The following is a 24,752-nucleotide window of genomic DNA, read 5'->3' on the forward strand; positions in this document are numbered from 1 at the left end:
AAGGTATGGAAAATGCTTGGTGCTACCAATATGAATTATATGTTCTATGGATAAAAAATGTATTATACTGGCAACGGCACCCTTCAAGCTTCTACCTTTGGTGGCTTATATGCATAGAGGCCACCCTCGCCCAAAGGGATATTTATGCCTGTGAGCCTGCGTTAGCAATTACAGCGATCAGTACTGGAAACTGAGTTCTATCATCCGCGTACTTGGAGGTATGGCCATAACAGTAGAAACAAAGAGCGCCATCAGGCAGACAATGGCCAGCGACCGTGCCATGGTCTCTCAGCTCGACGATGAAGACCTTTCGTTATGGATCAACCGCTGCATATATTGTTGATGTCGTACTATCTTAGGCTGGTGTTGTTCTAGGATGGACAAAATTTTGTGTGCCGACTCGCAAGGACCAAAAATCGAGGCAGAGTCGAGGGCCTCTACATCGCTCCTGCAAGGGCCCACAGCCGAAAGCTTTTAGCGATAACTAGTAAGTGTGTGGCTTCTCACCCCGGCCTGCTGATAGATTATTCACGCACCGACAGGTAAGCTGCGGAACCTGCATTATCTACAAAACAGCTTGCGTCGGGGCTGCGTGCTATCATTAAGAGTAGTTGCATTGAGGAAGTCCCTTTCAGACACGCCTGGTTCTTTGTTTCGACCGGAGCGAGAGTGGTCACCCCAGCAGTTCCCACCACATCGTCATGTCAGAACAAGGGCGCGAAAAGTAACTAGTTGCAGATGCGCATGTACCCCCGTAAGCCGCTAGCAGCAAAAGGGCTCACTGCATCGGCCCTGTTACCAAATACAGATGGTAGCATCGTTTACGGGTCACCATGTACCAATGATTAAACGACAGAATTTGGGCGGCCAATTGCCTCAGTCCTTAGCGGTTTCGCGCAAAAGTTCCCGTCGCCACTGTACTCCACACCGAAGGCTGCTGTGAGGGTTGCTTCGTACCTAGTACGGAGTACTAGAGAGTCATTGGGAGGCTAGATAACAGTAGGAGGATAGCAAATGGGTGCTGGCTTACAGTTGAACAGCACGTGCGCGACAAGCTCGCAAAAGGCCCTCTGCGAGGGCGGCTCTGTCCCGTCTATTTTTGCCCTGTGTACGCAACAACGAAGGTGTCGGTCACTATGTGCTTCATCGTTGCACCATTGTGCTGCGCGTTTCAATCACAGGACGACTTCCCTCAAACACTGGTTTATTAGCTTGTGACCAATGTCACGAATCAGACAGTATCGTCATATAACCACTTCTGCCACGTCTTTTTCATCTCATCAATAATATTCTCAATAAAACGTCGACGACATCATAAACGCCGCTTTTCTAAGCTGCGCTTGGACCTTGCTTTCACGGTCAACCCCATCGCCCGAAAATAGTCCCATGCCGCTCGACGACAGGAAACCGGTCCTGGTCCATTACTCGGTAGCGATCAAGTTGTCTCCTAGTCAGAGAATTGCATCTCAACCGGCATGGTACAGCTACACTTTGGGGAAAGGTCCAGTAGTGCCCAGGCATCCAAGCAAGCAAGCATCATATGCTTGCTGGTAACTTTCGGGGGGAGCGGGTGTCAGGAATACAATCTTTGTAGAAAACTTCGCTGCTGATCAAAAGACGACCGGTTTAATCATTGCATCGTGCACCGCTTAGATTGCATTGTCATCTTCGGGCAGTGCATGGCTCTTTGGTAGCGGCAACGGCACTTTGGTTGCAGAGAACACTCGCCCGCGGCCGTCTTTCCAGTCATCGCCTTTACGGTGACTCGTCAAATGCACTCCCCCAGGAAAGGTTGTGCGCTTTAGGGGAAATCGCCGCCGAGCACGAGTTTTCGCCGCGTTTCCGTAATGGTGCTTTGGCATGAGGTAAGCCAATAGAGTGACCTATGGGGTTGTCCTGGCACTATTTAGCAAAGAGCGCGATGTTTTGAAGGTGAGTAGGCAGTTAAATGGAGCTCAGTCCAGTCAAATGCACCGGCAGGGTGATGCTTTGGTGTAGGCACCGCACCAAGAGCAAGAAAAACGTTTGAGCGCCGAACAGCCAACGAAGCAAGGCCAACATCGCCAAGTGGACCATGATGCCGCACAGGTAGACATCGCTCGGTATGCACCGAGCTCTCCAAAAGCAAAGAAAAACAGACTGTAATTATATCTATCCTCACTTCGTCAGTTGTCAGACCATTCGCTTATCCAAAAAGAAAAACAGCATAATGCAGCCTCCAAGACTGTCCAGCTTTTAACCAAAACCTACTCCTGACACCCACAAATGTAGCCAAAAAAAAAAATCAGCGAAAGGATAACCACCTGCCTGAGCATCTTTTAACCACTCGTCACACTAATCTCATATCCAACCAGCACTTCTGTGCTCGTGCCGTTCCAGCCTCTCGTACCCGCGGCGCTCAGCATGAAACGGCTCGTCGGATCGATATACAAGCTGGAAATGACTCCCGCGCGGGGCGGGCCGGGAATGATTAGAAACGGCACCGTCGAGTGCTTAAATGCTCGGCGGTCTTGTAAATCGTACAGACGCATGATATCGTGCGAGGCGCTGTTTCCCTTTTGCATTAGCATCACCTATCTCTCTTTCAAGACATTGAAAAACGTACCAGATGAGATGCCGTCCATTCACCATTGGCTTCACCGCGCTGACCGCGCCGCTTCCTCCTGGGAACTTGAGCACACGCTCCGGCTCCCAGCCCCTCCTGGCCTTGTGCACATCATACTCCTCCACGGTGCCGTTACGGCGGCCTGCGTAAATCATGTTGCCATCTGGACTCCAGCACGCGCTCATGCACCAAGGGGGCACACCCGCGCGGGGGCTGATGCGCGCCACCGGGTTCGGCACGCGACGGTCCCAGATGCGAATCGTGCCGTCCATGGCCGATGAGAGAAACGTCGTGGTGGACGTTTGCGACTGGTCGCGCTGCTTGCCGGCGGCCGCGTCTGAAACAATGATGGGTGATTTGGGCGTCGAGTCGATGGCAGGCTCAGTGCCTGGAAGCGTGTCAGATTGCGTGGGCTGCGTCGCGCCGGCATCTTCCGGCCTGGGTGCTGAGCTAGTCGGGACGGGCTCTTGGGAGGGCTCCGTCTTGGGCTGTTGATCATCTTCCTGCTTCGGAGCCTGAGTGTCGACATCCATGGCATCGCCCTCCGGCGCAGGCTGTTCAGGCCCAGTGGATTTCTCTACTGGCTGATCCTTTTCCATGTCCATACCCGCCATGGCCATGTCGGCGGAGTGATCCATGCCTCCCTCTTGGCCTGTCATCATGCCCATTCCGCCGCCGTACTCGTCGTCGTCCTGCCCGAAAGGTTGCTCGCCCGCCGTCTCTCCAAATAGGCTGCCTGCATCACTACCACCGAATAAGCTCTCGTGTGCTGGAGAAGCAGCCGCTTCTTGACCGGCCTCAATTCCTTGCGACTCCTCCTTCGGTTCGTCCACGCCATTCGTGCTCGCAAAGTAGCCATTCGTGTACGGTGCGCCGCTATTCGTTGTCATTGTCGTGTGCGGCGGCGGCTCGTCCGCATCCGCGGGCACTGGGTCTCCGCATTCGGGTCGCAGCTCAACCGCGGAGATTTGACCTGCAGTACCGGTAAATCCACGAATCGTCTGCCCCGTGTTGAGATCCCAGTCGAATATCGTTTTGTCCCAGCTGCCGCTCAGCACTGTCTTCTCGTCCGGCGCCATGGTGAGCACGCTGACCGCGTTGGTGTGGCGTTGCAGGCTGCATATTTTCTTGCCCTCGTCGTGCCGCACGCTCTGCAGGTTGATGGCCCCCGAGTCCAGACCCGACAGCAGCCACAGGGCCGTGGATTCGACCGCTAGCGAGTATACCGGCGACAGAATTTGCTCGTGACTAGCAGTTCCAGGCGGTGAAGGCTCTTCGTTTTCCCAGTATGACATCAGAATGCCGGCTTTCGTGACACTGTCAACAAAGGGGTGCCTTTGCGCGACCGTCAGCGCTAACTTGCCGTTGATGGTGCCCGGGCCGTCGTATTTTCGGATATAGCCGTCTGAGCCGCCGGTGAACCAGTATCTCAGGTCTGGTGTGATTGCCATCGCGTTGACGCTTGTCGACTGAGGCGCGGCCATGGTTGGCACAATGTCGTAAAGGCGCGCAGTGACGTACTCAGGTCGGACTGTCGGCCGCATCAAGGAGGGAAACTGGGGACGAGGACTACTCGAAGTTTTTCGCATCGGCCCTTGATTGCCATTGATTTGTGTGCCAGCATTGTTGGAGTCGTCTTGGTCGCCGTCGTCGTCATCTTCGTCGTTGTTGTCGTCATTGTTGTCGTCGTTGTCAGGCTCTGCAGGCTCGTCCTCCAGGACTTCATCGGGCTCGATTTCTCGCTCGGACTCGGGCGAGCTTCCAGAAAAGCGCTCCTCTTCATCCATTGCGTGTGGCTGTATGGGTATCGTATGCGTGGTATTCGGCACGGGTGATGGGTGTAGGGGAGCTGCCCTTAAGATCGCGGCATCACCTTCAAGGTCGTCGCCAGACTGTTGCGAGGGGGTTGCGCTCTCCTCTTTACCGTCGCTGGTTTCGCCTCGGTTCAGAATATAACTTTTTTATGGTGTATGCCCGCGAAGAAGTGTTGCTCGTCAATTGGCTGAGGTGCGTTGTTGAAAGAAGATTCACAGATCTGATGCGCGCGCGCTAACGCAGGCTTGCTTAGCAAATCACTCCAGCGACAGCTTCCGCGGGGCTACCATTGCTTTACACACTGTTTTATCAGACTGGAATAGCAATTTCTTTTTTTTTAGAAGAAGAAGAAGAAGAAGAAGAAAAAGCTAGGATGGAAAAATCAGGCAACCCTTTTCTTCTTCTGTAGCTCCAGTAAAACCTGTTCATTCTAGCGCCGAGCGAAAAAGCATGCCAATGCTAATCGAAGTTAATGAGATCGCGACTGGCTTCCACCACTTCCACCGCCACTTCCTCCTTTACCTGGTCCATTTCGGACTTTTCCAAATCCAAAAGCTGCCCCCGCAACATCTCGTATCTTGCACTAACCGCCAACTCTTCAAACTCTGCAAGATACGCATCATAACCCATCTCAATCACGTCGTCACTACTGTGTGCAGTGCTGTCTTGGCTAAGGCTTGCCAAAGAGCTTCTGTCAACACTAATTCTTGGCCGCGACGTCGCGCTATCCACTGAGTCAAGTGTAGCCTTGTCGAGCTTCAAAGCAGCCTTGGCAGGAATGAATGGCCGTTGAAGAGGCACGACACGTTCTGGAATCTGAGTCTTGGCTTTTTGCATCCCAACGATTTTGCTTACGATTTTGTTTTCGCTGCCTTCATCGGTTTCGCACCCTTGCCCGCGACAACCCCCCTCTCCCGAAAGCGAGGGCCATTGTTCTGAGCAGCGGATGAAGGCTATTGTGTTGTGGATGGGGCACACCAGGGGCAAGCGGTCCTCTTTCAACGGACCGAGAGCATCGAGAACAGGATCCCAAGTTGCGCTGCCTTTCAGGCTCTCAGCATTGCCGAAGATGTAGAAGGCATTCCGAGCTCGGCTCAACGCTACTGTTGCACGATGTAAGTTTTCGATAAAACCGACTCTTGGACCTCGTCCTGGATGCGGACTGCGAACAACGGACAGAAGAATCACGTCATTCTCGCATCCCTGGAAACTGTCGACAGTTTTGCAAATGTTTGACCCAAGACTGTGCATGCTGAGCTTTGATTGAATGAGCTCCTGTTGCGCAGTATAAAAAGTCAAAATAGTGAGCTTTTCGACGGGGGTACCGCAGCGGAAAAGATATCTGGCAAAGTGCACAATCATATCGGCTTCCTCATTGTTGCAGATGCTGTGACCAGAAGCACCTGAGTTAGTTTGTTCTGGCCAAGCATGGCTAAACCACCACAGGGCTGGCCCGAGCCCCTTTACCGCTTCGCGCTTCATCACACTGCTATGATCCCGAAGATCCGGGTAGAAGAGGTTGACTAGCTGTCGAATCTCAGGAATCATGCGTCGCTGCATATTGAGAATGATGTAGGGCATTTCATTCTTTGTGACTAGTCGTTCGAACAAGGACATGTCCAAGGCAAAGATTGGGTGCGTGAGGGCTTGGGTGATAGGACGAGGCGTTAACTGTTGGTGATCACCGATCAAGGCCAGGTGTTTGAGCGATGGAAGCAGTGCGGCTGCAATGCTGCCTTCCGTTGCCTCTGATGCTTCATCAATGATAAGCACATCAGGGCCAATCATGGAGAGTAATTGTCGATATTTAGATAAGCCAGTGATGGTGCACCCAAGGACTTGAACCCCGGTTCTTGCCACGACGCGGTTGTCACGATCTATTTTGTGCTTTTGCAACCGTTGACAGGCGACCTGAAATTTGTTGAACGACTCTTGAAGTTTTGCTTGGCTTTCCTTGGCCAGTTCGTGGCACATGTAGTTGAATAATTCCTCACGATGCTGAGCTTTGATTTTGTATAGATCGCGGTTGCGAGCCAGCATGCTTTTGAGACGTGCAGCTGGGCGGTCTGAACATTCGCGCAACGGAATGAACGGCCCTATTGGCTTGTCGGGATCTGGAAGCCGTCTTTTGGGCTCCTCGTCATCCTTTCCTTTATCTTTGTTGTTGGCCTTCCATTTCTCCCCGAGCTTGGCTTTTGATACCTCAGCTGACGATGTCCCGAAGTGTTCCCAGCCAAGCCATACCAACAGGGGATTGACTTCAGCCAAGGTCTCCCAATCCTTATCTTGAAGAGAATCAAATTGCTGAGCAGTGATGATTTTGGCGTCCCTGAACAACTTTGCGTCGTAGCTCAGCGGGCCCTGGAAGGACTTCTTGAGATGGAACTCGAGTACTTGAAGTGCGGTTTCAAAATCACGATACACAGCACCTGGTAGTCCAATCCCTGGAACAGTGCCTTTATTTCTTTCTCGAGTCTTACACAAAGAATGCTCCTCTATTGTTTCCGAGACTGTGCGGCCGCCTAAGCGGCAGATCACGATGTCCCTCAGGAGACACCGCTGAAGAAGTTGGTCCAGTGCATGATTTGTTACAGCGGCAACAATGATCGGCTTGGTCGGATTGAACTGACGTAGTATCTCTTCTATAGTTATGACAGTTGTGTGTGTCTTGCCCGTTCCGGGAGGACCTTGCACAATGGCGAGTTCCCGGCCAATTATGGCTCTGGAGGCGGCGGCTTGCGACTTATCAAGGGTATTTCGTGTTTGTGAGCGAAGGTTTACAACAGGGCTTTCAGTCGTGATCTCGCTCGCACTATTCGCCAACACGTATTTGTCTAGTAGCGATCTGAGTTTATCAGTATGGTTTTAGATGAGGAATGAGTGTAGCTTACTTCTCGGATGCAGCCGTTTGTAGGGCCCTCATGGTGTGACGGAAGGACTCAAAGTATCCATTCTTGCTTTCAAGCATGAAGTATTTGATGTTTGGGTCAAGAAGCTTTTCGGTCCAGCTGGAAAAGTACAAATCGATTCTAGGTGGCGTGTCATCAGGCTCCGGAGGCTCCGCGTCTAGGTTCGGCCACAAACCGCCCAAGAGAAACCGATACGCGACGATAGCGACCAGGCACTTTGACCTGAAAGCATCCTCTACAGGTGATAATACAACAAGAGAGCCTTGGCAGAGTCGGCCAGAGTTGGCCCAGTCCACCGGCGTGTCGCTGCATCTGTCCGTCGAGAACGAGGCTCGGTGGGCAGCACCGTGCGCCGTCAGTACAACTCCTTGCATTTGAACCTTGGACTAAAATCAGCTCTCATGTGCAGGTAAATGTGTCTGATCCACTTACTCTGCTGTAAATATACGCCAGCTCCCCTTCCCCCATGGTCGGGTTTTTGCAAAACTCGCTCACGGCGAATCTGGTGGGTTCGATCGCCTCATACCGCTGCATGCGGTAATGCTTCTCCAGATATTCTTGCTTTGACGTAATATCGGCATTATCAATGCACAGCAATTTAGGCGCTGAGTTGGAAAGTATTTCGTCGGGCGACGGGAATTCCGGCTCTTTGAGCCAGTTCGTTTTTGGCTGGAGTTGGTCGTGAGCCGTTGACCCCGATGGAAGAAAGAAGGAGTCTAATTGCTTTTTGAAGAGTTAGTATAGATAGTTCTTGGCTTTAGGGACCAGGATGTGTACCAATGCTCTATCCCGGTTGGAGATGGCCATTTCTGTGGTGAAGAATTTGAGGGACCAGGAAAGCTTAAGCGCGCCAAATTTCAAAGCGAAAAAGAATTAAAGCAAACGAGTTTCGAAAATGCAACGTAAGTCTTGAACGACGATTCTTGGAGAAGGCATCGCAATCAAATCAAATCAAACAGACGAGAAGCGAACGTTAGATGAAGAAAGGAAAACAAACCAGAGAGAAGTGAGGACCGCATGTCTTGTTGTCATGCTGATTCGAGGCGGCGGTCCTGCCAGCTGGCGCGCGCGTTTGCAACATTTGCCGGCCTGCTTGCCACATTTACCTTATCTAGGCTACGGGCTTTGACGACGACCTACCTGTATCTTTTGGGGCTAGAATAGGTAGGTAGGACTCTTACTTGCATAAATCCCCTAATTTGGGTCAATTTCTGTGCCCTGAATTCGCCTGGTTGTCCAAGCTGAAGAATGTGAAGCACGCGATGGCCATAGGTATTTCGGTGGGCCGTTTGAAAGCCTGGCGGTGTCGAATAGGATGTGATGCGTCAAAGGTAGCTCACTTGCAGCTATCCCATTCAATAATTTGACTCTATTTGTCTTATTGTCGTTCGAATAGCACTGCTGCTTCAAGACCGATGAACTGATCTCTCTGCGGACGCTAGGTTACCTCCATTTACGCACCGTGAATAAGTACCGTTCTGTTTCTCAGCTAAAACTAACTGATCCAGACCCTGCCTTGAATGCCTATTGCTCTCAGTATATGTCATGTCGTTTAAATCAAACCGTCAGTCAATGCTCCAAGGCCTTTATCCATTTCCATAGCTGAACGTGATCTCGCATTTCGGGGCGCCTTGTGTAAGTTGTTAGGTAATGGTCCAGTACCAACCTAGGTGGCAAAACAGCCGCCGCTCAAATAAAGCAGCGGTTTCCTTGTTTTTTTTTGTTTTTTTTTATGACTCTACATCTATGTGTAATTTCTATTCTTCGCTTTTTTCGTATCTTCTTTTCTTGCTTGGCTTCGATTTCTGTCTGTCCACAGTAGCTAGGTACTTGTAGTAGCCACTGGCGTCGTCGGCGGTCACCACAATGAACTTTACAGGGCCATCCAACGGTGGTGCCCACTGGCGTACCATTTAGCTACCGACCTAGGTAGGTAGGCTCAATGATTTGGCATATTCGATACTGCCTTGCCAATTGTACAATTGCTTGGCTATCTCGCAAAGAATACGCAGCTTGGCTCCCGCATCCAGGTGACTCAGAGCAGAATGTGAATCAGAATGATGCATCGTCGGGCAGGCTCTCGTCAGTTCAGCTGCGTGGAGAACAGCGCTGAGCGGTGGGCCCTGGGGCTTGACTCAAATACCAAGATCTCCCAGGCATTCTATATCTTCGTCGCTGAGTCTATTCATTCTCGCAATCCTATTATTATGCCCAAGCCGTAATATTGTCCATTTCGCTATTGTTTTCAAAAAAAATTCTTGCCCGCCACCATGACGAATCCCGACTACTCCGGCTACCTCGAGTCCGTGTACCCGGGAACGACCTGGGAGACCAAACGTCTGACTGGGGGCGTCGTCAATTCAACTCACCGAGCGACGAAACTTTCTGGCGACGCCGGCCCTACCAGTCTAGTTCTCAAGCATGCGCATCCATATGTTGAAAGTGCCGGCCCAATGCTACATTTCTCGACTGGGCGACAGGTAGGCTAACCTGCTACGCCTTTCAGCGCTCCTACTAACGCCTTCAGGCTGTTGAAGCGGCCATCCTGCGACTATGGGATAGAGGCGGCCTGCTATTTGACTCGCGCCAGACTGGCCCAGCTTGGAATACACCACGTCTCCTGCGTCACGACTATGGCAAAGAGTCCGTCTTGAAGATTAGCGATTCGAATCAAGAGGCTTCGATCTTGCTGCTATCCGATCTTGGACGCCTGGTCAACATTGTCGACTTCATCAAGGCCGCGGCCAAAGACTCCAGCATAGCCTCTGCCGACCAAGTCTCCAAGCTTGGCCACAATACTGGTTCCATCATGGCACTTGTACACAGTCCAGAAACTGCACAGAAGATACAGGCCGACCCTCAGACATACGAGAAGCTATCACAGTCTGTGTCTACGAACATTGTCTGGGAATTTGCTGTCTTTCCCATCAAAAACCGTATCAAAGACCACTATAACGCGGAAAACCTATACAATGCTACAGTTGAGGAATACAAGAACCCGAAATATACTTATCGACCAGCCCTCAGCTTTGGCGATTTCCACCCAGGTTCGATACTGTTAGCCGACCCAGCTCTGGAGGTGAACCTAACGCCAATTTTGGTGGACTGGGAGTTCGGAAGTGCCAAGGGACGCGGCGTCAACGGCGACATTGCGCAGTTTCTCTCCAGCATGCGCTGTGAGATTATTGATGCCAAGGACGATTTAGTCCTGCATCAGCTGCTATTGTTGTACGTAGAGGGCTTTTGTTCTGCCTACCGAGATGCTGCCCAGCTCCGAGTCAAGAGGGATCCCCAGGACAGCAATCTGCAACTCCTACGCTCCACATTCTCTCTACATGGGCGCGAAAATATCAATTTGGCTCACGACATTTACCAAGCCAGTTCCCGGTCTAAGGAAATGGTTGACGCGGGTGTTTGGTTTCTCGAAAGAGCCGGCGACAGCGCAGAGCACTTTGTCTCGGATCCAAATTGGGGGGAGCTCCACAAGGAATGTCATGGTCTTCTCCAATCATTGTTCTTTCTCGAATAAGCCAAATTTTGACAAAAGACAAATGGCTTTGCCGATGCGTGCCGTATCACCAATGTACTCGGCCCCTCTGAGGCCCCCAGACAAGACATCATGGGTAGACAAAAAGACAGCAGCACGAACAGCCCCGGAGGCAAAAAGAGCAAAAGAATGAGCGATGCGTGATCTGGGAATCGAACCCAGGGCTCCCCGACGTTGCGGATGGCAACGGAGAATTTTACCACTAAACCAATCACGCTTCGATGAAGAAGCCGCTCTTATTTATCAATATACCGCCCACAATCTAGCTTACCCATGCCCTTACCCTAGGGCAAAAGTGCCTCCGCCCGTAGTCCCACTAGCCCACCAACCTTCCATCAAGGTCAACCCGCAGCACGACGACACGACGCGGCAAAAAAGAAACGTGTAAAAATGGCAAAAGAATGAACAGTGCGTGATCTGGGAATCGAACCCAGGGCTCCCCGACGTTGCGGATGGCAACGGAGAATTTTACCACTAAACCAATCACGCCTTGATGGAAACCCGGCGCCCTATTTGGTACCATTCGCTTGGATTTGGGTCGGCACATAGCTTCCATTGTTTACTTTGTTAGTCGAGACTCTATGGTAAACTTCACATTATCAAACAGGAGTCAGGCCGATTTCTGGATCGTGCGGGTATTGGAATTTGCGGCGAAGGATTGTCTACAAATTGGCAGAGCTTGCGCAAGCTCCCCAGCCTGGCTTTGGTCGCACCAATGCTGTGGGACAGCTTCCGGCTAACAAAAGTAGTCCGTTATTCCTCAGATTAATGGGCGGCTCAAACAACGCGATCAAGTCGGTCAAGTCGGTCAAGTCGGTCAAGTCGGTCAAGTCGGCACTTTTCTGAAAGCCTTGGGAGGCGCCTGCCATTTGACTTCCCACCAAGTTGACCGGCCCAAAGTCAACGCCTTTATGTCGGGCTCATGTCGTTGTGCCGCCGGGCTCGGAGGAGAACCCGAAAAGCCTGCTTGCGCACGTTGACATGAAAGGCATCTTTTCGTCCGCAATTCCAGCAACGGATAGCAGTGACTATTGTGGCTTGATTTGGTGTGCGTTACCTAGGTTCCTGGATATACATTTTCTGTACGCTGTTGACCTTGCACGGGCCCGCTGCGGGACGCCAGGTGCGACCAAAGCATTGCTTGTCACTCGTTACTTGCGAAATCCGTCTCATCTGTTGTATGCATCCATGAACCAATAAAATATTCTCCTCTCGTTCCAAGTTCCTGGCACCAACACTGCTATCTCATTCACACAATCTGCGAGGATAATGGCAGCACATAGCTATGACAAGGACCCAGGCTTTCTGGCAGATCTCGACAAGATTCGCACTGAGTACATGTTGGGTCCGATCCTGAGCACCTGCAGAAGATTTTCCCTGAATGGAATAACGGATTTGAAATGCAGGTCACGAGGATCCTCCAGGATGGTGCAACAAGCAAAGAAGCGATGGTGCTTATTCGGCCGCTACCCCCAAGTGATCTGTTGCCGTGGCTGTCGGTCCTGTTCGGACCCCAACTATTGGCACTGGAGAGCCGTTGGAAGCCGTCTCAAATATTCGAGAAGCCGAGTTGGATGATAGGAAAGAGTTTGGTTCTGGCAGAGCCGATAGACTACGTGGATCAATGGCAAAGTGTCAGAGCGGCTTACCATGCAGCAGACGAGGGTGAACCTTACCATGATGCCTTGGTTCACCTCTATACCCTAGCGCGCCAAACCTTCCGATCGCAGCCACTACGCCCATTCATGTATGGCGTCTTGATAGTTGAGTCAACCTTTGAACTATGGGCTTTTGATCGAAGCGGCATGTACGTCGCTCAACCACTCGACCTTCGAGCCGACTACCTGGACGCAGTTTCGATTATCGTCGGGCTCAGCCTGATGTTGCCTAAAGAACTAGGAGCGAACAATCTGTTTCCCAAAGATGAACACACTGAAGCTTGGCATATATCTGTACTCGGAGAAGCTTTGGAGCTACGCAAAGCCGCCGCTATTACACCAGAAGACGTCTTCGGCTACGGTATGCTGTGCTACTACAACCGAAAGCAGAATGAAGAGCAGTGGAGCCACGTGGTCAAGTTCAAATGGCGAACGTCGTTCAAAAGTAAAGAGGAGGAAATTTTCAAAGTGGTTCAGGAGAACGGAATCACGAATGTGCCCAGCCTCGTGCGCCATGACAGGCTCGGCTCTACCGCAGAGCTGCGCGATGGTTTACACCACCAAGCGTACAGAAATCTACTTGAGAGCGGTGTAAAGAATCGCGACAAAGCCGCGGGTTCGAAAAATACAGCGAGCCATCAGGTTTCCCATTTCGCAACCACACTTGCATGTGTTTTGTCGTCACACCCATCGGACTTCCGCTATTCACGTTTCGGAACTCTGCCGAGCTGTTGGTTGTGCTGCGGGACGCCATACAAGCCCACCGGGATGTGCTGCAAAAGGCCAACATCCTGCATCGTGACGTATCAGGCAGCAATATTCTGATCAATCAAAGCACCAGGCGTGGTATGCTGATCAACTTTGACGTGGCCATAGACCTGTCGCAACACACGCCCACGGCAAGGAACATCGCTGGCACGCTGGATTACTCGGCGGCTGGCCTTCTGAAGGAAAACCCGTACACCTACCGGCACGATGGAGTCATTTTTCTACGTTTTCATCCAGGCTCTCACGCGGAAGGAGGGCCGCTTACCGGCGAACAGCCGATTTACGCGGTGGACGGCCGGTGATTGGGAAGACGCGACAGAAGCTCGTGTGGAAGACATGTCGCGGGACAATTTCCCGCTCCTACTTGATGAATGGGATAAACAATTCGAAAACTGCAAGACACTCGCCTGGACTCTTTGGCATCTCCTGTTCAAAAACGAGGACGAATTGTTTTGGGGCACCGACACGTCGAAGGAAGGGATGGATGCACTGTACGATGGTTTTCTAGAGGCTTTTGACCAGGCTATTCTGGGTTATGAAAGTGTTTAGGGGCCAGCTGCAGGCAAAACCAGCAGAACGCTTGAGCTGTTTTGCCCTTGAGTCGCACCTTGGCGTCTGAGACTGATAGATTATCCAACCCCGCGTTACCATATTCTTCATATCGTCTCAGCAAGCATGCACCGTGACTCCGTTTCTTACTTAGCATGTGCGCTTTGCGTGGAATGTTCAATTCCATTTTTGCCACAATTTTCTTTCCCCTCTACAATTCCCGAGGACTGGGTTTGAGATGACGTTTGGGTATATCGTATTGGACAAAGAACAATACCCTGCGTTTGCGACCGGTCAGTATTGCGACAATTGGCGACAAGGATGGAAAATAATCGCAGGTAAATAGGAGCCCAAGGTTCGAACTCAGTTCATCAGTAGAGAAAGCATAGCATGTTGTTAAATAATTTATGCGCATTTATTTACGTTGAACTCATCTTCAAGAACTCGCAGGCGTTTGCCTACCCTGTACGCAATCACGGTACGCTGCTGGATGAGGGGCAGTCGTGCATCACCACTCCACACAAGCTCGGTCGGCATCCACCTGTTTCCACAGCCCTCCACCTCGGCGGCCAGGCATTTGTCAACAACGTCACTGTGTCAACTCTGTGCCACTCACTCTGATTGCCAGGTGTTGCAGCTCGCAGTCTTTCTTCTACATCTCCCAAATTCAGCGAATATGGTCGATTTCAGGCTTTCCGCGCAGCTCGTAGGGCATGAAGCCGACGTACGGTGCCCCTCCATCCATCTCCGCATCCGCTAACAGGAATTACAGGTCCGCGCGGCGGCGTTCGTCTCTCCCGACACCGTTGTCACCGCCTCTCGCGACTGCAGCGTCCGGCTCTGGCGTCGCTCACAAGACGCAAATGCTTCGTTCGAGGGCTCACTCATGAGCCGGGGCTCAGAATACGTCAACGCCGTTGCCTTTTGTCCCCCCACGGCCGAGCACCCCGATGGCCTCGTCGTTTCGGGCGGCAAGGACACGATCATCGAAGTCAGGAACCCCCGCCAGCAGGCGAGCGACCACGCCGAGCGTCTGCTCATCGGCCACGCCCACAATGTCTGTGCCCTGGACGTCGCCCACGATGGAAAGTTTCTAGTTTCGGGCGGCTGGGACGGCCAGGCGCGCGTCTGGAACCTGACCAACTGGGAAACTGAGCTAACGCTGAGCGGGCATGACGGCGTGGCGGTGTGGGCGGTACTGGCGCTGGACGAGAAGACTGTGGTGACGGGCTGTGCTGACAAGAATATCCGCGTCTTTGACCTGACCAAAGGCAAAGCTGGCGAGGTGGACGCTTCGACGACCATACACACACCTGATGTGGTGCGCGCATTGTGTCGCGTGCCATCTTCACACCCAAGCGGCGCCGATATCGCGAGCGCGAGCAACGATGGGACAATTCGATTGTGGAAGCTCAATGGTCAGCAGATTGGCGAGCTCCACGGCCACGAGAGCTTTGTCTACTCGCTTGTGAGTCTACCCACGGGCGAGCTTGTCAGCTCCGGAGAGGACCGCACTGTGCGTGTATGGAAGGGGCTCGAGTGCACGCAAACCATTACACACCCTGCCATTTCTGTCTGGACTGTCGCTGCCCACCCCGGTACTGGCGACATTGTGTCCGGCGCCAGCGATGGTGTCGCGCGCGTCTTCACACGCCAGCCTGAGCGAGTTGCCGACAAGGAAACACTTAAAGAATTCGAAGACTCTGTCAAGGCATCTTCTATTCCCCAACAGCAGGTTGGCGGCATCAACAAGGAGAAGCTGCCCGGCCCGGAATTTCTGCAGAGCAAGTCTGGCACAAAGGAGGGCCAGGTACAGATGATCAAAGAGGACAATGGTAGCGTGACGGCGCACACATGGTCGACGAGCCAGCAACAATGGCTCAATGTCGGCACGGTAGTGGACGCGGTTGGGAGTACAGGCAAGAAGGTGGAGTACCAGGGCAAGTCATACGACTTTGTGTTCGACGTGGACATTGAAGACGGCAAGCCCCCGTTGAAGCTGCCATACAACCTCTCTGAGAACCCTTACGAACGTGCTACAAAATTCCTGAACGACAATGAGCTTCCTCTGACGTACCTGGATAATGTGGCCAATTTTATCACGACAAATACCAAAGGTGCCACGCTGGGCCAGACGGAGCAAAGCGGCGGCCCTGACCCATACGGCACGGAGTCGAGATACCGCCCAGGCGACGAAGACCAACAGCCTGCTTTGCTACCGCAAAAGGAATATCTTAGCATTTCTGCTGCGAAATACGAGGGTGCGTTGCCATTAGTATCTTTGCCACAACATGATGCTAACGAGTATAGTCATTTTCAATAAAATCTCGGGTGTCAACAAAACGATGATTTCCAGTGGTCGCAAGGACACAACCCTGAACCCGGGCGAGGAGTCTTCACTACATGCTCTCCGGACGGCTCTCGAATCGTCCAGCGCCATCCCCATCGATGCCCTGCCTTCTCTGGTCAAAGTTGTGACGCAGTGGCCGTATGGCGATCGCCTGGCCGGCCTCGATTTGCTTCGCTGCGTGGCACGCTTCCGCACAGTAGCCAACTACAAGGACGATACGCACGGCACTCTGGTGGACCTCGCCATTGCCGCCGCGCTCCCCAGTGGCGAGACTCCCAACGAAAACGCAGCCATGATGGGCGCCCGCACACTCGCTAACCTTTTTAGCACTACCGACGGGCGCAGTTTAGCCAACAGCCATGTGGACACTGTGCTGTCATTTCTGGAGCGCGTGACGGGTATCCAGGGCGGCACGGGTATCCAGGGCGGCGCGGCCATCGGACCGCATAACCGCAATCTGCTGATTGCCGCGACGACTACAACTATCAACTTGGCCGTCCTGGTGAACAAGGAAAAGTTGCTGTCGCCCAACCAGAGGCGGCGACTGCTGCTGGTGATTGGGGCGCTGCTCAAGGGACAGAGCGATTCGGAGGTGCTCTATCGAGGGCTGGTGGCGCTGGGTACTGTGGTGTCGACGTCTCAGGGCGATGCGACGGCCGTGCCTGGAATCAACGGGTGGATTAACGAGGCAGCGGACAAGGCGTCTGAGGATCGGGTCAAGACGGTGATTGCCGAGTGCAAGAAGCTTGTCGCCTGAGATGTGGCGCTGTAACCATAGAGAGTAGCATACGTTCTTCAAAATAGAGGAAAATGATTAATGCATAGATGGTATATTGAAGATGCAAGCTAGATGCGAAGCTGCGAAGTAATGGTACGGGGCACCACAGCCAAAGATTTCCCAAAACGCCAAAACACCGTGAAAATGAGTAGCATGGAGGCAGTAGATACATTAGGTCCATTTACAGAAACAGCAGCGCGGCGCCGGCAAAGAGCAACGGCGTCCAGCCCATCCAGCCGACCGAGTGCAGGGTGCGCTCGGCGGCCGAGGTGGTGTAGTTGTCGGTGCCCGAGTCCTTGGTGGTGATGGAATAAATGTCGGCGAAGCCAATGTCGGTCGAGTTGTAGCAGTTGGACTCGTTGACGGGAGCGATACGCGGGTCGCCTGGTTCAGCAAAGATGATGTCGACGCACTATTTTCCCCCTCCAGTCAGTCATTTTGTTTTCTTTTCCTCGCTTCGCTCGAGGTCCGATGTCGGGTGTTGCGTCAACTTACCGAGTACAGAGCCGCACCGTGCTGCGCCGTCTCGACGACCTGGATCGTCGCCTCGTCGCCGGCCTTGACGTTGGCGCCGACGGGCAGCGGGATCTGGGTGAGGCAGACGGTGCCCGGGTAGGGGTTGTTGGTCGGGCCGATGATCTGGAAGGGGTGCACCATTGGGTTGCTCATGTTGGGCGGGCCGCCGTCGATGTTGACGCTCTCGTCGGAGCCGAAGCCGAGGTTGATCTGCATAAAGGCCGTGAGGTGGCCGCGGAACCAGCCGGGCTGGAAGGCGACGGTGCCGCCGCCGATGGGCCAGTAGGTGCGGTTCTTGGTGACGCCCATGCCGCCGCCTGCGAAGTGGTCAGTGGGGCGAAACATGATGAGAGCGAGCGCAGCGAGGAGGAAAAGCTGGGGACTGGGCATGATGTCGAGCGCGGGCGAAGAGCATCGCACTGGGAGACATTGGGCAAAGTGAGGATGTTCAAGAAGCCCGGGCTGAGCGGAGGGAGAAACAAAAGGCAAACGTTGAGCGAAGCGAGAAGCAATAAACATGTATCGGGCGCAGCGTGAAACAATAAACGTCCAGGTTGAGCGAAGCGAGCAAAGAAAAAAGCTTACAAGGATACATCCATTGCATTCCGTAGGGAAATGTGCCGTTGGTAATGAGGTTGTTGCCGCGCCAGCCTGGGTAAGAGATGACGGTGTGGGCGGCGGCCAAGCCAGCGAGGGCGAGGCTGATGAGGAAGTTGAGCTTCATGATGGCGGTAGTTGTGAATATTAGAGTAAAAAGGACGCAAAATGCAACCCGGGCCAGCCCAGAGCGAGAAAACGTGGGAAGCTGCGGTGAGAGCTTGTTCGCTGGTCAAAGCTATACAAAACGAGGCGCAGTGAGAGCAAGTCGTCGCCGCGGCCAAGCTTTGCGCACGGAATGAGGAGAAGCAAGCAAGGAGAATAAAAATCACGATTTGACAGACCCCAAAATCGGAGGAGCTGGGAGCAGGTGGCCGGGCGGCCTTTTCTTATGAGGAGGCCGCTGCATGACCTCTGTGTGCTACTCTGCAAGGGTTTCTATCTGTGAGGGGCCGAAGGGGAGGGGTTTGGACCAGTAGGCAGAGGGGAGTAGCCGCCGAGGATTTCAGCCACGGGGGATCGATTGGGGCGGGGAACAGGGCAAACGGGCCAGCTACTGGTACGCTACTTTGCTAGTTACCTACCTAGCAAGCGTAACAGATGGGAACAGGCGAGGGGAGGAGATGAGGGCATGCTGAGGTGACGGGAGATGCAGATGCGGCCGTTCAATCAGCGGCCTGGGACGGCCGGCCCCTGGTCCCAGACACGGCTAGTGGCTGGTAATGGTGTACGGCTGTCGAGATGTTAGTGGACGAGCCCGCTGCAGTGCTGGTGGCCACAGCGGGACGTGATCCTGAACATGGCACGCTGATTGGTTGGAGACGTTGATTTAAGCGCCCACTACCCTGCACAAGTCTGGTCGAGCGGGGATATTGTTTTTTCTCTAATCTGTACCAGTACCAGTAGAGACTAGGCCAGGGTCGTTGAGAGGTTGAGAGGTTGGTGCAGGTGGCAGGTGGCAGGTGGGGATCGGCAGCGCTCAATGTGATGGAGTTCGCCAGCATGCATGGGCGACTAGACATGCCAGTAACATCGTCCACTGAGGAACATCCGGCCACATCGGCATCCGATGATAATGGTGGCGACCCGGCAATAACGGTCCGCGGATGAGCTTGGCGTCGCTCCGTCCCTCGAACCGCTTCGACGATTGTCTGAGGATACTAGCACCAACAATTTTATGACACAGCCAAGGAACACGTGCAAGGCAAACAACTTAAATCCTTGACAGGGTAAGTATGGCGTATTTTTCGTGTGCCGCTATCATGGAGAGCGAGCGGTACTTTAATAATACCAGGCTCAATCCGCTTGGTAAAGCAGGTACACTTCGGAACGGTAGTGCATAATGAATTGGCCAAAACCTCCTTATATGACATCTGACAAGCCTCCGAACGGTTGCCCGTGTCATTCGCGGAATGGCCTGCTCGGCGCAATGCGCGAGGCCGAATACTTTCTTCTTGCACGAATCATCAAACAAAAAGAGCTGGTCGTCGCCCGTCCGCGGACAAGGGCTACTGCTGCCGGAGACTCTGGAGGTGGAAACGGTGGAGGTTCGGTTGGAGGAGGTACTGGCGGAGGTGGTGCTGGAGGCTCTGGCGGCGGAGGCGGAGGAGGCTCAGCTGGGAGGAGGTACTGGTGGAAGTGCTTCTTTCGGAGGCAGTTCTGGAAATGCTTCTGCTTCGACTTTGAGCATCAGCAATCCCACTCTCAACCTCAACCTCCTCAACAACCTCCATCCCACCATCAACCTTAGATAGACCCTAACTTCTCTATTTGACAGATCGGGGAGAGACGAGCATTGTCACTAGAGCTATTCATGCTACTGTATTGATCCTACTAGACGCTCCCAATAAACACTCCTTATTCTCTGTTTAAGTAAGACCAATCTTCCAGCTAGTGGTCTTGGGCAGCAAATGCGACGGTGTGCTGCACGCAGGGCGGGTTACTGAATATGACCAGCAGCGACCATGATAAGAGATATTTGCACAAGAAGTTGAAGAGTACGGTCCGAGTTCACGAGATGAAGTTGAGCGAAGCCATCGGGTGAAGAACTTAAAAGACAAATAAGCCAATTCCATCGCCGTCTCTTCAAATTCGAAAACATCTTTTTCAACGAAAATTAAACACCAAATGCATTCACTAAGACACCATATTGCCAGCCTCGACGTCGAGCAAAACGAGAAAAAACGTCTAGGAAAAGACAATAGCAGCATCGCAAGAGGCTCACTTCTCACCAGGCTTATACAACCCTGCCTCGATGCCCTTGATCTGCAGCGCCAACAACCTCGAATAATACCGACACAGCGCCATATTACCGCCATGGAACCAGAAGCCCGGATGGCCACTATCCTGCCAAATTGTGCGCCACTCACCCTCCTCGTTCAGCCCCCAGACATCCTTGACCCTGTTCCCCAGCTCCTCGCCATACATCTCCCGCGCCTGCGACTTCATATTCTGGTACCCCGTCGCAAACACAATCTCGTCCGCCTCCAGCTCGGAGCCGTCCGCAAAACGCAGGCCCCTTTCCAATACCTCCACGATTTCCTGGCCCTGTTTGATCCTAATCTTGCCGTCGGCGATGAGCTGCGACGCGCCGACGTCAATGTAGTACCCGCCGCCGCGCTGGAAATACTTGAAGAAGAGCCCCGAGCCGTCAGGCCCGTCGTCGAGCTTGAAGCCGGCCTTGGTCAGGCCCTCGAGGATGGGCGCATCGTGGGCGCGCTGCAAAACACCAACTTGCGACTGCACGGCCTTGAGCACGGCGTTGGGCATGCTGTGCAGGAGCAAATCTGCGTCGTCGACGGGCGGCGACGTTTCGGAAAAGATGCCCTTGAGTGCGATTTCGGTAATTGCCTTGGAGGACACGACATGGGTGCTGGAGCGCTGGACAATGGTGACGTCGTAGCCGTTCTCGTAAAAGTCGTGCGAAATGTCATGGCCTGAATTGCAGCAGCCGACTACAATCGCCCTTTTCCCTTTGCCTTCGTCCTTGCGCGCGCCAGGAAACTCTGACGAATGGCAAAGGATATGGCCCTTGAAGTTTTCAATGCCTTCAATCTCCGGCATGCTCCTCTTCCCCGAGTGCCCTGTTGCCTGAATAATATGCTTTGGGTGAAACGTGCGAACCTCGCTGCTTCCATCAGGCTTCTTGCGGTGTAGCTCCACCGTCCATGTCTTGGACGCCTCGTCCCATTTTGTCTTTGTCAACTGGGTCGTCATCCAGACATTCAGCTCCATGTTCTGCGCGTACGACTCGAACCACCCGCCGAGCTTGTCTTTGGGTGTAAAGATGGGCCAGTTTGGCGGGAACGGAATGTACGGCATGTGGTCGTACCATACTGGATCGTGCAGAACGAGCTGGTGGTACCGGTTGCGCCAATTGTCCCCGACCCGCTGATTTCTGTCGATGATGAGGGCGTTGATTCCCAACATCTTGAGCCGGACGGCGGCTGTGAGGCCAGCTTGACCAGCACCTGTGTACTCATTAGCTTTCTTTTTCTCCTCGTTCCGCTCGGCGTGGGCATCGTTGTTATTCTCCTCGCTTCGCCCAACAAGCAACGATTACTCACCAACAATGACAACTAGCGGCTCACTGCCGTCTGTGTAGTTTTCCTCCGCCTCGCGCCTCTCCCTCCAATTCTTCCGTCCGGGGTGCTGGCCATGCGACACACCCGCCGGCCTCCTGCCATACACCGGCTCCTCAAAGCCTTTCAAGCCCTGCAAGATTGTCCCCAAAGTGTAAATCTTCCACCCGTTCCCATCCGCCACAAGCCGGACCGTACCCGCGCCAAACCCAATCTTGGTGTCAAAGGTGATGAAAAACTGCACCACGTCCGCCTTCCCCTCGGCGTCAATCTTGGCCACGACGGGGGTGCGGCTCGGCGTTCTAGTGTCTAGGGTCACCGACTGCAGGCGGAAGCCGTCCTGCGAGGATGCCGCTTCCGCGAGGAACGGCGCAATTTTCCCGGGAGACTGTACGGTGCGAAACTCCCAGGTCAGGGCGAGGTGGTCCCGCCAGTAGCCATTCTCGAGGAACAGCGCGGCCAGGGACTCGGTGTCGGCCTTGGCGAGGTGCGCGTTGACCGTGTCGACAAAGGACTGGGCCGTCTGCAGCGCGTCGAGGCTCGCCGTGGCAGGCGCGCCGGGAAAGGTGGCCAGCGGCAGGTTGGTGGTGCCAGGCATGGTCTGGACCGTGGGGGCGATGGCGGTGGCCATGGCTGCGGTGCTATCTGCTTCAATGGGAGTTTGGGTATGTGTATATAGGATGTAGATGACGAGCAGACAAGGTCAATTTTTGGAGAAAGGAGACGGGTAATGAGACAGAAGAGGACAGAAAAGTCTCTTATATGTATGCAGGATGACGGGCGGGGTTCCGAGACTTGCACGATGCGAGGCGCGGGCTACGGGGTCGGACGAAGGGGGCACGCCACCAGCGGATGTGTATCAATTTCAGCCGCAGCTGGAGCCGAGCCAGCTAGAACTGTGCTCCAAATCTAGGGTCCAGCAGCATTTCACAACAGCTCGCCGAGTATCCCGTCTGGAAGAGGATCGTGGCGATGCATCGGGCGTCGACCGGACCCAAGACCCGCCCCCGCAATCGGAGGGCGGCTGCAGATGCTGTCTTTGAGCATGTTATCCAGGGGACCAGCAGTCTTGTCTCCGATGCATTAAACTACAGACATAATTCAGAAACTACAGTGTGATTTATTTGTAGATTGCAAATACGTGGCAAGATGTACACTGCTTGTTATGTCGGGGCAGCGGAAGATGGTAGTCCAGGAGGGGTGTCGAGTGGCTTGAACCAGCGCTTCCGGTTGCCCTGACTGGAACAAGGCACCCAACTGGGCGAGACCAGCGGTCACTGCCATTCCGATTCCGACGCAGGATCTACAGATGTGGCTTGTTCTACTCTCGATATTTGTTACTGCTACATGTTGATTTGTAGTTTGCTGTTGTATGCTTTGCCCCGTTCTTCCCGGCAACAGGTTGGCCTCGGCCAGCACCCAGCAAATACAGCCTACGGCGCTGCTACGCGCATACCTCGTCGGCAAAGCAAGTCAGCGGACACCTCAGCATCCTATTTATAACCGTAATCTATCTGAGTCGATCGAGACTTGTACCATGTTCTCCTGTCATAGATGCGCAGTCGTCGTCGTTAGTCTCATGGCCCAAAAAGCGGGTCAATCTCGACGAGAAAAAAACTGACGATGTCTCTACACGTCTGCCATGTTCATCTCATACTGTATAAATCCCATCAACAATTGTACAAAAAATGGCTGTAGACGGTGACTGGACCCACGTCAAGCGTAAATCCCGTCGCAATGCGCCTTCTCCTCCCAAGACAGCCACGACCACACATCTTCCACCAGATACGTTTGCGCCGCGCACCACGGGCGTGTTACGTCCTCCAGAAGCCTTGCGCACCGATTATGACCGGATTCACCCGCAGTGGCTCGAGTCCCCGGCCCACCAAGCACTAATAAAGCTGGTCGATGACCACGCGAAGGGATTGCGGATAAGCAAGGTCGTGTGTCTGGGCATAGGCACCTTTGACCCGGACGATGGCGCGTGGGAGGCCAAGAGGGCGGCATATGTGCAGCTCTGCGCACTGTCGACGCTTATATCCCAATTACGTGAGTTGTCTGCCTCTAAAAAGAAATTTCACCTTCGCTGCTACTTCGAAGTACCTTCTGAAGACAAAACTCGTGGTGGACTAGGCACTAAATCAGGTGGCAGCAAAATATAACGAGGACTCTGTAGAGTGTATATTCCAAGAACCCATCTTTACAGTATCCGACAAGTCTTTCCTCGCAGCCTTGGGCTACCGCGTTGTAGCTTCGCCTACTGCATACGAGCTCATCGATGATGCTACTCTGCTCTTTGCCGTGCACCTCTACCGTCCTATATACGCCGCTGCTCTGAAATCCAGCTTACCAGCCATATTCGTCGGTACGGGGTGGGACGTCTGGGACACGTAAGCTTTTTTTTTCGCCTTGCTTCGCTCAATATGTATTCTGAATTTCTCATTTGCTGCCCTCTTTTTCCTTTTTCTTTTCCTTCGCTTCGTTCGACTCGGGCCATCCATCCTCTTCGCTTCGTCAAACAAAACAGTGTGCTAACGTTGTCTGCCACGCAGAGTAACAATGGAGAAATCCAGTGATCTGGAGAATATGAAGAAGATGGACAAGACGTACACACGGCACGCGTTCCCGCAGGATACCGCCAGTACAGCCTTTTCCAGCACCAGCATATACTTCAAGCCGCCGCCAGAAAGCACATCCCCAGATGCTCGACGTTCATCACTTGAAGCATCGCCTAATAATAACACGGATAAGCCCGCACAGGAGTCTTCTTGCAAAGACATTACGAGCAAGAAAAACGGCGCAGCCCATGTCCCTGCAGCTTTGTCTGCAGACAGGGCCAAGGCTAGAGACGAGACAAAGATCCCTGATGAGTGTGCCGACGACAAGGTTGGCGACGGCATGCCAGACGAAGCCGAAGGCCCGAGATTACAAGGCACAACGGTAAAAGACAAGCCAAATAAAGAACAAGATACACCATCAGAAGAGTAGCAAGGTCGAAAATAGTTCAATTGATCATGTATAAATACATTTCTCGTATACTACAGATGCTATTCTAATTCATGCCCAGCATCCTGACTTG

General features: G+C 53.3%; 10 protein-coding genes across 10 annotated transcripts; 6 read left to right on the forward strand and 4 right to left on the reverse strand.

Annotated features, from left to right (window-relative positions):
- Window positions 1-1,772: 1,772 nt before the first annotated feature.
- On the forward strand, window positions 1,773-2,145 carry LMH87_001546 (uncharacterized protein; the record flags this gene model as incomplete). The annotated part of the gene is made up of 3 exons (XM_056192838.1): window positions 1,773-1,794; window positions 1,871-1,932; window positions 1,999-2,145. 3 exons carry the CDS (start codon window positions 1,773-1,775, stop codon window positions 2,143-2,145), a joined length of 231 nt encoding a protein of 76 aa, XP_056049934.1.
- A 173-nt stretch (window positions 2,146-2,318) lies between these two features.
- LMH87_001547 (uncharacterized protein) lies at window positions 2,319-4,392 on the reverse strand (the record flags this gene model as incomplete). Its single annotated transcript, XM_056192839.1, has 2 exons — window positions 2,319-2,547; window positions 2,606-4,392. 2 exons carry the CDS (start codon window positions 4,390-4,392, stop codon window positions 2,319-2,321), a joined length of 2,016 nt encoding a protein of 671 aa, XP_056049935.1.
- Window positions 4,393-4,879: 487 nt separating this feature from the next.
- Window positions 4,880-8,136, reverse strand: LMH87_001548 (uncharacterized protein; the record flags this gene model as incomplete). The annotated part of the gene is made up of 4 exons (XM_056192840.1): window positions 4,880-7,265; window positions 7,312-7,709; window positions 7,762-8,052; window positions 8,107-8,136. 4 exons carry the CDS (start codon window positions 8,134-8,136, stop codon window positions 4,880-4,882), a joined length of 3,105 nt encoding a protein of 1,034 aa, XP_056049936.1.
- Window positions 8,137-9,599: 1,463 nt separating this feature from the next.
- On the forward strand, window positions 9,600-10,858 carry LMH87_001549 (uncharacterized protein; the record flags this gene model as incomplete). The annotated part of the gene is made up of 2 exons (XM_056192841.1): window positions 9,600-9,809; window positions 9,857-10,858. 2 exons carry the CDS (start codon window positions 9,600-9,602, stop codon window positions 10,856-10,858), a joined length of 1,212 nt encoding a protein of 403 aa, XP_056049937.1.
- A 1,823-nt stretch (window positions 10,859-12,681) lies between these two features.
- On the forward strand, window positions 12,682-13,604 carry LMH87_001550 (uncharacterized protein; the record flags this gene model as incomplete). The annotated part of the gene is made up of 2 exons (XM_056192842.1): window positions 12,682-13,100; window positions 13,166-13,604. The coding sequence occupies 2 exons, from the start codon at window positions 12,682-12,684 to the stop codon at window positions 13,602-13,604; spliced, it is 858 nt and encodes a 285-aa protein (XP_056049938.1).
- A 923-nt stretch (window positions 13,605-14,527) lies between these two features.
- On the forward strand, window positions 14,528-16,958 carry LMH87_001551 (uncharacterized protein; the record flags this gene model as incomplete). Its single annotated transcript, XM_056192843.1, has 3 exons — window positions 14,528-14,575; window positions 14,624-16,112; window positions 16,162-16,958. 3 exons carry the CDS (start codon window positions 14,528-14,530, stop codon window positions 16,956-16,958), a joined length of 2,334 nt encoding a protein of 777 aa, XP_056049939.1.
- A 202-nt stretch (window positions 16,959-17,160) lies between these two features.
- Window positions 17,161-18,219, reverse strand: LMH87_001552 (uncharacterized protein; the record flags this gene model as incomplete). Its single annotated transcript, XM_056192844.1, has 3 exons — window positions 17,161-17,391; window positions 17,475-17,812; window positions 18,081-18,219. 3 exons carry the CDS (start codon window positions 18,217-18,219, stop codon window positions 17,161-17,163), a joined length of 708 nt encoding a protein of 235 aa, XP_056049940.1.
- Window positions 18,220-19,112: 893 nt separating this feature from the next.
- Window positions 19,113-19,846, forward strand: LMH87_001553 (uncharacterized protein; the record flags this gene model as incomplete). The annotated part of the gene is made up of 4 exons (XM_056192845.1): window positions 19,113-19,190; window positions 19,257-19,321; window positions 19,410-19,424; window positions 19,474-19,846. 4 exons carry the CDS (start codon window positions 19,113-19,115, stop codon window positions 19,844-19,846), a joined length of 531 nt encoding a protein of 176 aa, XP_056049941.1.
- A 466-nt stretch (window positions 19,847-20,312) lies between these two features.
- Window positions 20,313-22,304, reverse strand: LMH87_001554 (uncharacterized protein; the record flags this gene model as incomplete). The annotated part of the gene is made up of 2 exons (XM_056192847.1): window positions 20,313-21,562; window positions 21,659-22,304. The coding sequence occupies 2 exons, from the start codon at window positions 22,302-22,304 to the stop codon at window positions 20,313-20,315; spliced, it is 1,896 nt and encodes a 631-aa protein (XP_056049942.1).
- A 1,057-nt stretch (window positions 22,305-23,361) lies between these two features.
- Window positions 23,362-24,661, forward strand: LMH87_001555 (uncharacterized protein; the record flags this gene model as incomplete). The annotated part of the gene is made up of 3 exons (XM_056192848.1): window positions 23,362-23,722; window positions 23,826-24,063; window positions 24,226-24,661. 3 exons carry the CDS (start codon window positions 23,362-23,364, stop codon window positions 24,659-24,661), a joined length of 1,035 nt encoding a protein of 344 aa, XP_056049943.1.
- Window positions 24,662-24,752: the final 91 nt, after the last annotated feature.

The sequence above is a fragment of the Akanthomyces muscarius genome, chromosome 3 (genome assembly GCF_028009165.1).
Source record: "Akanthomyces muscarius strain Ve6 chromosome 3, whole genome shotgun sequence".
NCBI lineage: Eukaryota > Fungi > Ascomycota > Sordariomycetes > Hypocreales > Cordycipitaceae > Akanthomyces > Akanthomyces muscarius.